This window comes from Trachemys scripta, chromosome 6 (assembly GCF_013100865.1).
Source record: "Trachemys scripta elegans isolate TJP31775 chromosome 6, CAS_Tse_1.0, whole genome shotgun sequence".
Classification (NCBI taxonomy): Eukaryota; Metazoa; Chordata; order Testudines; family Emydidae; genus Trachemys; species Trachemys scripta.
In genome coordinates this window covers 124,251,874-124,267,538 of record NC_048303.1, presented here as the reverse complement: position 1 = coordinate 124,267,538, position 15,665 = coordinate 124,251,874, and the positions used below count along the sequence as shown (strand labels likewise).

At 41.3% G+C, this 15,665-nt stretch overlaps 1 protein-coding gene across 1 annotated transcript in view; it reads right to left on the bottom strand.

Annotated features, from left to right (window-relative positions):
• HOOK3 (hook microtubule tethering protein 3) overlaps positions 1-15,665 on the bottom strand; it is a 105,388-nt gene that overhangs the window by 71,494 nt on the left and 18,229 nt on the right. Inside the window, exon 3 of the mRNA XM_034773121.1 lies at positions 5,844-5,916. Coding sequence (XP_034629012.1) covers positions 5,844-5,916 — 73 coding nt within the window. The remainder of the gene's footprint in view (positions 1-5,843; positions 5,917-15,665) is intronic.

The following is a 15,665-nucleotide window of genomic DNA, read 5'->3' as shown; positions in this document are numbered from 1 at the left end:
CATTCTATGTATTTCTTCAATTTCTTTCTCCTCACAAACAGCCCTACTACTTCTGACAATCAATAGAAACAGCTCAAGTGGTAACAATCTATTTTTGTAAAAAGCAACAGAGGGTCCTGTGGCACCTTTAAGACTAACAGTTAGTCTTAAAGGTGCCACAGGACCCTCTGTTGCTTTTTACAGATTCAGACTAACATGGCTACCCCTCTGATACTTAATCTATTTTTGGAAGTTCCCGTATTCTATTAAAGATCATATGGGCCCACTGCAAACATCAGTGGCACTCATGTGATTGCACTGACACTTTGGCTTTGCTCATTTTCCGAGCTTAACTCACCATCTGCCTGTTTGGAGAAGTTAGGTGCCTTCCTAGCATCTCAGTGGTGGGGGATATGATTTACTTACTTAATAATCAAGGCTCAGAGTAAGAGAGACCTTCCCAGGACATGCTCAACTTGGGCTTGGTCTACACTACCCCCCTAATTCGAACTAAGGTACGCAACTTCAGCTACGTGAATAACGTAGCTGAAGTTCGAAGTACCTTAGTTCGAATTAGTTCGAACTTACCTTGGTCCACACTCGGCAGGCAGGCTCCCCCGTCGACTCCGCGGTACTCCTCTCGGCGAGCTGGAGTACCGCAGTCGACGGCGAGCACTTCCGGGTTCGACTTATCACGTCCAGACTAGACGCGATAAGTCGAACCCAGAAGTTCGATTTCCAGCCGTCGAACTACCGGGTAAGTGTAGCCAAGGCCTTAGACATAATGACATTAACTTGGTGTACAACAGAATGTCATAAGAAGAGAATGGAATGGATTTTATTAACACTATTGAGTTGTTTGTGATGATTTGGGGATACATATTGGTGATTCTCTGAATGTCACTCTAACCAGCAATGAAAGTCGCTAGATTTGTCACTGGTCACGTTGACACTTATTTCCTTGCTAAGGAAACTAAAAAGTCGCTAAATCTAGTGACAAAGTAGCTAAGTTGGCAACACTTTGGAAACACTTCTGGAATCAGATGCATGGCATATGTGGAAGAAACGATAGGAACCATCACTCAAAGAAGCAGCACTGGTTCAGAAGCTGGGGCTTAGTGGAAACTAAGATAATTGTGTTAATCACTGATCATCTTCTTGCCATGAAGATAAGTGTCTGTGCTGGCTTTTTCAGACCAATTGACAGCCTTTCATATGGACGATCACAAGATTCTGCAGTCTTACCTGCCAATCCTAGCAGGACGTTCTGTTCCTATCTGTCTGAGACAGGGGCAGGCAAACTTTTTGGCCTGAGGGCCACATTGGGTTTCTGAAATTGTATGGAGGGCCGGTTAGGGGAGGCTGTGCCTCCCCAAATAGCCAGGCATGGCCTGGCCCCCCGCCCCCTATCCAACTCCGCCTGTTTCTCGTCCCGACGGACTCCCCGGGACTCCTGCCCCATCCAACCCCCCGTTCCCCATCCCCTGACGGAACCCCCAGGACCCCTGACCCATCCACCCCTCCCTGTCCCCATACCGCCTCTGGAACCCCTGCCCCTGACTGCCCCCCGCCGCACAATGCAACCCCCCCTCTCCTTCCTGACTGCCCCCCTGGGACCTCTGACCACCCTGCCCCCATTCACACCCCTGTCCACATTCCCAAACTCCCCTGCTCTCTATCCAACCTCCCCTGCTCCCTGCCCCCTTTCCACGCTGCCTGGAGCACTGGTGGCACAGCCAGAGCACCAGTACAGGCAGCCGCACTGCCTGGCTGGAGCCAGCCACACCACCCAGCTGGAGCCAGCCACGCCACTGCGCAGCACAGAGCACCGGGTCAGGCCGCAGCTTTGCAGTCTCGCTGCTCAGAGCATTGTGCCAGCGGCGCAGTGAGCTGAGGCGGCAGGAGAGGGGGAACAGCAGGGGAGGGGCCGGGGGTTAGCCTCCCGGGACAGGAGCCCAGGGGCCGAGCAGGAGGGTCCTGTGGGCCTGATGTGGCCCGCGGGCTGTAGTTTGCCCACCTCTGGTCTGAGAGAACTGAAAGGGTAATGGGTAAGCAATCACTCCTCCCTCAGAGGACTCTCTTATGTGGGATGATAGTAGACCATGGAAAGGACTATAATGAATGGTGATGGTACCCAGTTCTATGCTTGTTACAGCCAACCCAGCTGGGGCAGTGGAACAAAGAACCCAATGTCTACATGATCTTAGAGCTTGGAAGACAGTTCCAATTTATTCCATGTAAGACAGAGTGCTGGTGGGATGGGACACACCTAACTGAGGTCCAGCAGTCACTATTTTTTAAAACCAAACTTTATTAGTGCTGCTGCACAAACAGAATTAAATAATCAAAGTAACACAAAGTGGTATAAAACTACACTATAACAAGAATCAAAAAATAGTTTTCAAGAGTCCAGGCTTGGTTAGTTGGATTAAACAGTCTATATCATAATTTAATAGATTATTCCATTTTGCCTAAACTGTATCAAACTGAGAGCCATTCATCTTCGAAAACATCCTCCCTTTGCACAAGACATCCAATGATCTGTTCTAGTGGTAGAAAATCTAACAGAAACGATCATTATAAGGTTGGACAATGTTACCCAATATCTCAGCACACCGTCTGCTAGTACTAATGGAAATAAACTACATTTTTTAACAAAAGCTGCAGTGTGATTACCCAGGCAAATATCTAGGACAAAAAGCTTGGGATCAAACAGTAGATAACTGGGAACATATTGTTCAACCTTTCCCCAAAATTTATGAATTTCTGAACACTGCCATAGTGAATGAGAAAAAGAGGACATTATCCAATTTTCTGTTCCCATCCCCCACACATTCAATAATATTCTGCACAGTAATAAAATGTGATGAAATACAACACCTATGGATATTTGCATCTGTCTCAAGTCATAATGCACAGTAATGTTATCAACCGCTTTTCAAAGTACATGACCAGTCCTCCTCAGTTAATGGTATTCCTATATCTTTTGACCACTGAAATATTGTTGAAGTTTGTGGTTTAGGGAAGTTCATAATTGCAAGGCCTTGGTAACAGAAAAATATTTTTTGTGCTGTTTCCCAGTTACAATGATTGGCATTTTGTTTCCAAAATGTGTTTTTAATAGAAAATCTCCGTTCTGTATGCAATTTAAAATATAATTATGCAAAGTGGATTTCTTTTGCACTAAGCAAGGCAAGAGATAATTATCTTTTCATTTTTAGAGATTTTTACAAAAAAATATTATTTCTTAAACCAAAATTGATAAACTGGGTGTTCATTACCAATAGAAAAGATGGATTACCAACGACTGTGGTTATCCAAAATTTTGTACATGAAATTTGGCATCTTTCCTTAATTCTATTACATAGAAGTATAAGGACATAAACAGTGGCATTTAATATAATATTTAAAGAAATCTGGTCCATTTTAAGATACAGCGCATTAGCTAGTTGAATGCATTCTGGTATATACTACTCTGCCTGTACCCAGTGTTATAATGTAACCCCGATGGTTTTTTCCTACCCTTTTTCTCTGTCTCTGAAGCTAAAAAGTATGCTCTGCAACTGGGAATGTTAAATTAACCTGCCTGTGCAATTTATGTTCCTTTAGAATTTGAGATGAATCCTTAGTATTCAATCATACAGATAAGTTTGCCACTGGTATAGTGAGAGGACACTACATTTTTAATAGGACAACTCTGTCCTTCATAGTTATTGGTAAATTTGCCCAGTGATTCAAATCACTTTAAAACTGATTGAGTGAGAAGGCTAATAATTCAATATTTGGATTTCAGACCAATTCAAAGAGATTATGATGATCAAATACTTAATCCAAGTGTGCGCTAACGTAGCAGTGAGTCATGCATTTTTGCACAGCTCCAATGTACAATCAAAACTCTTACATGGTTATAAATTGAACCTTAAATCATTTATTGAATTCCTCAATGACAATGGCACCAGGATTAGGAGGATGTCGGTGTGGGGGGTGCATCAAGAAAACAAGATCAGCTGCATAGTATTCTACCTCGTCATCTATTCCCCATACTTGGATCCCTTCACTGTTTTGTACTTCTAGTGCATGTATTTGATTACTACATCATGCAACACTGGAGACAGGGAACAAAGCTCTGTCTCGTGCTTGACAAACAGTCAGAATATTCTTCTATTCACTATAACAGAGCCTTGTGGGATAGTACACAAAATGCTAATCCAATAATCAATGTTTTCACTCTGATCATTAAAAAACATCAGGGAAACACTATTAAGGATATTTACAGATACATGCTACTGACATCTTAAATCTGGAGGTAAGCGATCAAAGTATACATACTGAAGATGTCCCCACTCACCATGTTTCATATGACCAATATATAGAGAGCTGAAGACAAACTACTGTAACTGTGCTACTTGTCAGATATTCATACGCCTTATATCAAGGATCCCTGCAATTGGCCAGGCTACAAAGGAAGAATTAAATATTTTGTTTGTGCCGTTTACTGTTTTTGATGAAGGTCACAAAGGCTGCATTGTTGTTGGAGTTTTGTTTGTTTGTTGGTTTGTTTCCTTTAGTACACTCCTTGCATGAAAAGTATTAGTTCTTCACATTCTTATTTATAAAGAGGAGGACTGAAAAACTACTAAGATACTGACATCAACAGACAAACCTCAGCTGCTGCTTTTCCCGCTCTTCATTTAGGAGGGGAAGAGTTTAATATGGCTGCTTTAAACTTTTTTGGGGGAGACAAGGGAGGAATGAGGGCAGTGTTCATGTCAAATTCAAACTCCTCACAAACTGAGAGGAGAAAGTTCCCTTCCCCCAATTTCAACTGAGAGCTGCAAAAGCTGCAGCTGAACTTTCAGCCTATTGTGATGTTATGGACGGTGGTTCTCCAGTCGATCAAGAAAAACAGCAGTCGAGGCTTGTTATTTCTAGGAGGAAAAACAAGCAAACAACCTTTTTATGGAAAAAGGTGAAGAGCAATAAAGAGGCACAAACCACTTTTTTGTAGCAGTTTACCTTTCACCTGTGGTTCTACCCTGAAAAGGGATTACAAAGATGGCATGGTAGGGTTGCACATCTGATTACATCTCAATGATCTTCAGATCAAATTTGGTCAATTTACAAGTGAAGATATTTTTCCTCAAACCTACACTGGGATCTCAACATCCAGCTGTGTTCTTTCTGGTTTGTGGAGGTCGAAAAGCACCCTCCATTACACCTGTGACTTGAGGATTTATAAAAGTGTAATTGAAGCTATTATTACAAGGTGACTGAGTTGCACAAGTGGCTGTGGAACTAGAAATTAGGTAACAAATCTGATGATTATGCACAATCCAAACCAGCATAGTTTGCTCTTCCACAGCTGAGCTGAAACTGTAGTGAAGAGTAGCATCATTTTACCTCTTTATCATAGATATGACTAAATATACCTAAGAAACAGAGTAATGAGATGTCATTTTTCCAGTCATTGTTGAACTGCACTTAAGATTTTTAGGGTAATTTAGTTGGGCATTTCGATACTTAGCAATTAAAAAAAAAATGATACCTTCATTCACATTTCCTACCTGTTAAAATGTTCTTTAAAAAAAAATTAAAAGTTCGTTTAATGTTTATTTTTCTGATAAGTTTTCTCATAAATTACTGAAATAGATTTACACCATTAACTTGGGTTTTGACATTGAATTAAACTCTACAAGAGCCAACAACTTTAGAAAATAAGAAATCCTTAATTACATTTATTATAGTTAGTTAGATATCTTCTACTGTAAGCTAATATTTTAATTTAGGAATAAGTTAATACTGAAAAAATATTTTATTAAGAACTAAAATACTGACTGTACAAAAGCAAAGCACAAAGAAAATACCTTTAGCCTCCAATTGTCTCCTACTTCTGTTTTGATTCTGCTTAACCAGTTATCATCAAAGTATGCTGGATCTCTGAAAATAAAATAAATAAAATTAGCATATCTATTAAAAACACCAATTTCTAGTACTAACAAGCTAGAGATTCCAGATGAATCCTATACTGATATTCATTTAAATGCATATACGCATATAGATATTAATATAGTCTATATAAATATTTATATCACACATCATAGTGTTATCCAAATACCTTCAATACTTACCTAGTACTTTTGAGGTGACTGTAATACTCTTAAAATGACCCCACCGCACCTAAGCCATGGGGGCCGTTGTCTGGTTTATTGTAAAAGGTGTGTACCCCTTTGAGTGGTAGAGAGACAGTGAGTGATTTTTTGCTGTAACGACAAATTAGGTCAGCATGAGGACGCTGACCCATCCCTCTGCCAGTGACCGGAATAGAGGGGGGATTATATAGGTCCATGCCGGTGCAGGAAAAGCCCTCTTTTACCTGGACCAGACAGAGCAGCAGCCACACTCAGACCCACAGAAGTTTTATTAGGATCTGCTGTGGGCATCACTCTAATCACTCCTTTCTCAGGGGGCAGAGAAGGATTTTTTCCCTCACCACATTGGCCAAGGCCAAGTGGGGTTTTTTTCACCTTCCCCACAGCAGGATTGGAGGGGCTTAGTTAGGGTGAACATGAAATGGGAGTTAGGCTATGATGTCACAACTCTTTATGTAAACATGGGGTGGATGTCCAAGTGTAGGTATGCCGTAGGGAAGAGATACAGTGATCAGAAAAAAAAGGACTGGGAACAGATTTAAGGGAGGCTTCATTAAAGAGCAGAACTGGAGGGGAGGGGATGGTTCGGGGCTCATATGACTGGTATGGCAGGGAGCCAACCCCCTCCCTCTTTATAACCCAACAAAGGGGGTTATAAAGTGTGCGCCCCCAAGGGAGCGGGATGGTGAAGTCCCAGAAATGGGTTGGCTGGGGATGAGGATGGGTAAAGGGGAGGGCCCCTCATGTATATATTAAAATGATAAACTGCATTGCACACTTTTATCTGTCAGGTACGCCCAGACATTTAAGAATAAAGTTGCAGCCTAATTAAACCACATCCAACCTTTCCTGTCCTTCTTTCAGCATAGCCGGACAAAGCACCTAGCCAATTTGTACCATGTTCTGCAAATGGAAAATTTTCTTTCCAATTCTCACAATCAATCACCTGATGCCTGGAATCATGAAATTTGAATTCTCTTACAATAACCATATTTAGCTTGCATACTTGCATGTGTTATTATTGATACAATTAATAGACTTTTTAAATCCAGCCACAGGTACGTCTTATGAATACTTGGAGCAGTGAGTTCCCACATGCTAACTTTAAATATTCCTTTTAAAATGTAATCCCTTCAATGTCAACCATAAATAAATAAATAAACCCAGTCTCATACAGTGAAAAAAGTTGAAAAGAAGCACTTAGTTTATATTTACCTCTGAGCATCTGCTTAATTGTCTTCCCTTCTATCCTAAAAAAATCCCAGCATTTTAAAAGTATTTTCCTTGTAAGCCCCGTCAAACCTTTAATTTTTTTACAGTCACCCTTCTTTCAAGTTTTTTTCCAACTTTGGCTCCAGAGGTGAGGCAACCAAGATAGAAAACAGTACTCGATGAGGGCACACTATTGTTTCTGCCATTATATTTTCTATACACCTCTGTTTTCTATCCCTCTGGCAGACGTCTTTCCTGAGCAACTGCTAGGGCTTTCTCCTCAAGGTTCAGAAACTAGCTAAGAAGAGAGAATGTTTCTTGTTGGTAACTGTTTATTCAAAATTACATTTTCCATTCTCCAACATAGAATTTTGACAGTGTTATGTTCCCAACTACAAAGAGGCCAGGAACTAAAAGTAATGGTCAGTTCCAGTAAAAAGTCTCCAAGATCATGCTTTTTTTTTTTAAACCAGCTTCTAGACACCAAAAAAAGAGAGAAAAGCTTCTGTGCTCACGTTCTCTCTCTCTCTCTCTCTCTCACACACACACACACACACACACAGATACAGAGTCCATCCTTCAGAATGAAGCAGAAAGCAAACAGCCAAACAGAATGAAGAAGAGACAAAGAGAATAACAATTAAAAAAATTAGTGATTTAGTAGGTGACACTTCCACATCTTAATCAGTATTAAAGCAATGCCCCCCAGCATAGTATCACGGAGCACTTTGCTATAGAGGACCCCATATTTTTTATGACAAATAAAATCAAAATTTGACCACCAGTTGTCAGAAAATTGATGGCACTTTTTGAATGAGTAAGGCTATTAGGATCTACTTCTCTAGTGAGTCTCCAAAATGGGTAAACATCCAGGCAGTTTCAAGAAGAAAAAGTATTCTTAGATTGTGGACTTAAAAAGTTGTGCTGCCATTGTGCACTGTTATTGCTTTGTTCTATCCAATGGCGTTGAAGTGGAAAATGTATGGAAGAAGTATATCGGTTATTAAGGCTAAGCCATGTTGAGATCTTTTGGGAGGATCCGTTTATTTAAAATCGATCAAATCCACTAATGTGCCTTGTGATCCAAATGAAGCCCGAAACTCGGATACAGCTGGCCAACCAATAGATTAGTGCTTTGATGGCTAGACCATACAAATTTTTGTTGTCTTTTTCCTCTGGTACACTAGCTCCCACGTATCCCCTTTCTCTACAATGTCCTCAGAGTTAACAAATGGTCTGTGATAGATTACATGGCAAAGGAGACAGAAGATCACAATGGTGAAAGTGTCTCAACTCAACAGATTCCAGGTGCTATTTTACACATTCCTCTACGGAGACTATGATGAAGGCTAAGGCATATTTTTTTTTTCTCTGACACAGCATCTACAAACACGTAGCTGGAAGAATGATTTCAAGTGCTAGGCAATCGTGTGACTCCAGATTGCTCCCATTCAGATCCGTAGCTCAGATCCGTGACTACAGACACGAGAGTACAAAAGCACGAAACAGCAAATGCAAAATACACGGTACAGTTTCATCTGGTTCTGCTGATAGAGCTCACTAGGTGTGTGAAATAGACTTTGTCCAATTAGCTGTGAAATGAACCCTTATCCCTCATGAACAGATAAATCCAGCAAGAAAAGCTTGGTTCCACTATTGACAAAGATGGTTAATGACTACATGAAAGCATCATGCCAGCCTTTTTTAAAGTAAGTGGTGTTTAACATCTTGCACAAGAAGCCATCCTTTGTTTTACTCTGTTTTCCATTCACTCTCTAATCTCCCCATTCTGGAGATTAGTGAGAAAATATCAGCTGGACAACTGTAGCACTGTATGGACTCCAGTTACATGAGGGCTGGATAAACCTAAAAAACTATACTAGTATCTTTGGTTGATCTCGGCTATGAACAAAAGTCGGGTGTGCAAGTTGATCTTGTTGTATCTTTCAGCAGACTTACTGACCATGCTGCATTGGTTCATATGAGTGACTTATCAAGCTGTGAATGATCACCCGTGCCTTGCTTTCAAGGAAGCCCTACAGTACTCTCCTGTGTTCTGCCACAAGTTTTCCTCCTAGCACCCCAGTCATTTAATGGCTATGAAAAGCCACTTAATGGACATCTTCAATCATTTCAGGCTGCAGTGCCATCCCTTATGCTGATACCTAGTTTTACATTTTCCTTTGAGACACCTGGTTTGAAACTTAAGCCAGACAAGAATGAGGCCATGCTCATGAGAAGGGGGAAAATGATTTTGAGGAGCTTGCTGAATGACAGTCATGAAAATTATTAAAGAAGTATGCCAGCCACTAGTGAAAAGGTACAAAATCTGGGTGTCAACCTCAGTTCTGCTCAGCCCGGAGGACCATATTCTGATAGTCAAGAGTAGCTATCATCTATGGCTTCCTCAGATACCACAGCAATGAGTGTGGTATGAGTACCAAACAGACAACTGCCTTCACTGTCTTCTTGGGAGGGGACAAAAACACAGGATGCCCATACCTGATATTTGCCCATCTCTGCATCTGCATTTTAGTCTTAAATGTATCATATTTCATTTTGGGGGGAGAATCCATAAATGAGTGAGTCTTCTTCCACAGCTCCCATTTGTACTTGCCCAGGAATGACACTTCACTCCCAGTGATGGTTCCAATCACTGTAGGCTGTGAGACAAAGTTCTGTTCTTGACTCCGTGGGTCCTGCGTTTCCTGACGGATTTTGCTAACCTCAGAGGCTCACTGTGACCCTCCACATAGCCCTCCTCTCTAGAGGCAAGGCTCACAGTCTACTGAGCCATTTTCATCATAAGCCAGCAAGGGAGGTGAGGAGAAACAACCCCCCCTCGCACAGTCTCTGTGGTCTCCCAGTATCAGTGATTAAATAGGGAGGGGAGGGGGGAGCCCGGGCCCACCCTCTACTCCGGGCTCCAGCCCAGGGACCTAAAATTAGCATCTATGGAAGCTGACTTTTTGGAAACAGGACATGTACAATTCCCTGGGCTACTTCCCCACAGCAGCCCCCACTCTATATCTTCTTCACAATTACCTCAGGGCCTCCTTCCTTGCACCTGATATGGATTCGTACTGCTTCATTCCTTCAACAGCACAGCTCCCTCCTATAGCTCCTGACACCCACCCCGCACTGACTAACTGAGAGGCTTTTAACTAGTTCCAGCCAGTCCTTGATTGGCTTCAGGTGTCCCAATCAATCTAGCTATCTCACTGGCTTCTAGAAGGATCTTAATTGGTCCCAGGTGTCTTGATTAACCTGGAGCAACTGCCATTTGGTTACCATGGTACCAGGGATTTGTTTACCCTGGGGCTAACATACCTGTTCCTCACTACTTTACTGTAGCCATCTGGCCTTGCCCCATCACAGCTGGTAAACGCTCCATTCAAAACGTACCTTAGAATCTCTGATGGTCATGGAATGCCAACCAGGAGTTTGGCTAGAGCAGCCTCCAGTAAAAGCCTACTGTGGCAGGAATAGCCAGCACTGTCCCAATACAGAAAATATTGACTTGATTTTCCCTCTCTAATTCTACTGTAATCTGCCCCGATGAACACTTGGTGAGTCCCTTCCATCAAAGCAGAGGTTGATAAACTGACAGGGAAACAGATACTATTGTGTTCAGAACTTTCAACATCATGAGCTTCAGTGACAAGACGTGCCAGCCTTATCCACATACGGAGACGGGCCCAGATCACTAGAGTGATGCAGGAAACTAGCATGTCCACATCTTCAGATTTCTATCCAACACTGTCTGATCCAATTAGCTGTGTTCTTGCTGACTGTATTTCAGTTACTCATGGAAAACTGACACCCTGTCAGGAGTCTACTAACACCCTAAGTGGAAATCTTCTCTGGTGACAGTCTGCTTTCTTGATGCTCTTTTACAAAATGGATTGATTTCTCTTGATGAAACTCTTGATGCCATCTAGAAATGGATCTAATTCTCAAGAAATTCAGGCAGGGATAATACAGTTTACCTTTCTCAAAGGGACTGATATGATGTAATAGTCTGTGTCACCTGATTGACTTCAGCTTTCCATGCTAATAAGATGCACTTGTTGAGAGATTTTCACATCAAACTCTCACAACCCTTCAAGTCTTCTGGGGGATTACTGAAGTTAACTAGAGTAAGCACCAGACAGCACGTCTGTGGTACTGGCTCTATAGCACCTATTCGCAGTAAGTGATCTATTGGCTTCTGAAATGAGTTTGCTCTTCACTGAATTCAAGGATGTTGCTGGAGTGCTCAAATCTTTGTTTTAATTTTACCCAACAACTCTTCTGAATAACTTCTAGCACCCACCTGTCTCCTGTCATGCATTTCTACTCCTGCGACAGTTTTTCCCCAATTAGTTGGTTGTCTTGGGACAGGAGTGGGAGTCATGCTGCTGATCTAGAAGGAATGGTGGACTGGAGAAGTCAGCCCTGGACTCCCCCTCCTTTGCTTGAACAGTCCCGCCTGCCTCTGGACTAAGTCCTTTCTGTGGTACCTGTTTGAATTGAAGGAGCAAAAGTAAAACTTTACTGGCTGTTTCAAATTGTGTATATATATATTTTTTAAATAGCTGATGGGAGCCAATGTTTTTCCTCTGTATTTTCTAAAATGGTTTTGCCTGATGGTTCCCAATCACCTTACCAGCTGAGTACTTAGAGGTACTCATAATGTGTTAGACTTATGGGCAAGCTTTCTGAGACATAGGTGATCACTGGCTACTGTGTTTACGGCCATAGATATCTGAGAACCTAAAAGAATCCATCGAGGCATCCACACTACAAAAGAAGAAGCAATTGTAATTTTCTTTTTAAATGATTTAATACCTGATGACTACTCTGAAAAAATTCAAAATCAGCTGTCATTATGACTCTTTTGTTCCAAAGCGTTTCTCAGCAGTAAGACATTCAACATTACTGTGAACCCTATCTATGTATATCTGTAACTAGAAATTTGGCATCTAGCATGCCTGTGCAATGAAGTTCAATTAACAGGAGCTTTGAAAGCCACAAAGTCTATTTAGATGGGCCCAAATTATTGGACAGGGGTTATCACCTGAACTTACAAATTGCTTAGTTGACCTTCATTACAAACCACTGGTTGCATGGGGAAAGTGAATTGAAGCTAGCATTCACTGAAGCGAGGGGGGGAAAGTGATAACAAAAGCAATCACTAAAGTATCATAGACTCATAGACTTTAAGGTCAGAAAGAACCATTATGATCATCTAATCTGACCTCCTGCACAACGCAGACCACAGAATTTCACCCACCCACTCCTGTAACAAATCCCTAACCTATTCCTGAGTTATTGAAGTCCTCAAATACTGGTTTAAAGACCTCAAGGTGCAGACAATCCTCCAGCAAGTGACCCGTGCCCCACGCTGCAGAGGAAGGCGAAAAACCTCCAGGGCCTCTGCCAATCTGCCCTGGAGGAAAATTCCTTCCCGACCCCAAATATGGCGATCAGTTAAACCCTGAGCATGTGGGCAAGACTCACCAGCCAGCACCCAGGAAAGAATTCTCTGTAGTAACTCAGATCCCACCCCATCTAACATTCCATCACAGACCATTGTTAGATGGGGTATCATTCCATTTCAAATGCTGCTATGGAAACACAAATTTTATACTGTACACATTTCACCTATTATGACCACACACCATAAATAAATATCCCCTGTGCAGCTGGAAACAGTAAGTCAGGGTTGATTTTCTTGGGACACTGCCCCTGGAAGTGTGCAAGATAATACAATGCCCAACAAAAGGTTAAAAATATGATCAATAAGACTACTGAGCTTTCCCTTCCCATGTCACTCAAGAGTTTTATTTTTGGTATATACAAGACAAGGGGTGAAGGATAGCTCAGTGGTTTGAGCATTGGCCTGCTCAACCCAGGGTTGTGAGTTCGATCCTTGAGGGGGCCATTTAGGGATTGGGGCAAAAATCTGTCTGGGGATTGGTCCTGCTTTGAGTAGGGGGTTGGACTAAATGACCTCCAGAGGTCCCTTCCAAACCCTGATATTCTATGATTCTATGACATAATTCCTAGAGACCCTTATTTTGAACTGTACACACCAATCAGCCAAATGTGTTGGCCAACAGGTGGATACAGAAAATAATCCTATCAACTGCTGATTAGTGATGAAGTTATGGTACAAACACAGTATGAAGCAGATGCATCACTTCATGATTAATGACTACCCAAACTATACAATGTACCGCTATGATCTTTCATGTGCATAACTTTATGATTAACAAATATTCAAAGTATATAATGTAACAATATGGTCTCATTTTCATGAATGTTCTGAAACATGATTCAAGAACAGTTACGCTAAAATCTCAACTTCGTACAACATTTACTAACAAAATCTCTTATCCCAAGTGCTCACCTTCCCTCAGTATATTCTGTCATGTTCTGTCCTGCTTCAGATGATGAGAGTCCCTTTTTAGATTAATTTTGTTACAGTACCTGATTTATGTTGGGGTTTTCCCGTTTTTTAGGCCTAAAACACTGACTTATTCATCTTTCACGATACACAGAACAGTAATGATGGTGCTAGTTTAAAATTGGGCATATTATACATGTTTTCTTTTTTGTATCCTCTTTAATGTCCCCTAAGCAACAACATTTGAATATTAGAAAGTTTTTAATCACACTTAGAAGCAGCTAGGACTGTTGACGTATTGTTTGAACATACCAGGATTCCTTTCTGACAAAGCATGTACAGTTAGCGTAGACTTCATAACTGATGCCTCTGTGTAGGAAGACTTCAACTTATCTGTGGGATATGCGCCAAAGATGTTGCCCTTTGCGGGTTTATCTGTTACTTCAGTAAAACAGCCATGTCTGGAAAATCTCCATGAAATCTGCTTTTTTTGCATTACTTTTCTGTTGGGCTTATTTGCATTTCCTAAATTATATTATACAATTTCCTCCAGAGCAGAATGAAACTATACAGCATAGGACCTTCTTAAAAGTTCCAGGGAGGAGGGGAATATTTTCTGCATTTTTAAATCAGGATTATCCTCTTCAGTTCCTAATTTATCTTCCCACATATTAAGTCCTCTTACAAACCGTTTTAAGCATTGCCTCAAAATATTAGGCAAATTCTGAGTTTCCTTCCACTTTCTCCTGTGTACTGCAGGCAGACTGCTACTCCTTCCCTCTCTGGAACAAGGGACTGCTGATGAAAAACTAATACCTATTTTTATTCTTTTTGATTTCCTAATCTTCCTTTTGGAGGATTTGTGCAGAAAACTACTTTTAGATTTGTTTATTTGTTTTTGTCAAGCAATTATTTTGGTTGTGTTCTGTACCTCCTCCATATTAAGGAATAAAATTGGTCCCTTGACTCTTTATAAGAATGTAGGAATTGTCATATTGAATCATGCCTATTGTTCGTATTTACTAGATCCCAAGGCCAGAGGGGGTGGGTAGGGCCAGACTCAGCAGCCATCTCCCCCATTTTTGGGAGGATAGGGTTGACCTGCTGGCCCAGGGACTAAGTTGCCAACCAGCTCGCCCCATTGCACGCCAGGGTTGATCTTCGGGCCAGATTTTTTCACCCCAAATGTACCCCAGGGGGTATCAGGCTCCCTGGAAGGAAAAGCCAGAGAGGAAGGCCCTCTTTGGCTGCTGTAAAGTGGGGGACAAGCACCTGACATATCAGATGCTTATTCCTAGTCTCAAAACAGAAGCAGAAATCTCTCTATAAACGATAGGTAAGTATGATACACTTGAAAATAAGCATTGAAAATAAACCTCATTTACCAACAAACTATAGTGATACATTCTGAATCAGCGTATACGGTATCTTAATCCATAACTGGCTCCATCAAAGGCCTATTACAAAAAATCATGACAACCCCAAGTACAGAGAGGTTTTTTCCCCCCACTTAATCTTTTAGGAATTGAATGTCTTTGAATGGTGCTAGATTGGCAGTATTAGAAATAGACCCTCTCTGTTTAACGCAAACCTTGTATTACATGAGCATCAAGTTTCCTTACATTGCCTTGCCGGTTTGACTCAACCATTACCTGAAGGGATTAACTCCAGCAGAAGAAATAATAAGAAGTTACCCATGTCTGTTCAATATGGAACTCCCCACTGACACTACTAAAAAGGATGGCAATATGGTGAGTTATTAAAACTTTTTGATAGTTATAGCAGCCTCAAGATTTATCACCAAAACATATTGTAATTTATGACATAGTATGTATTTAGTACTTTTCATAAATTGTCCTCAACTAATAAGCTATTTTGCATTATTACTCAAATTGAAACCAAACTTTTTAATAGAGGTGTAAAAAGTATTGTTC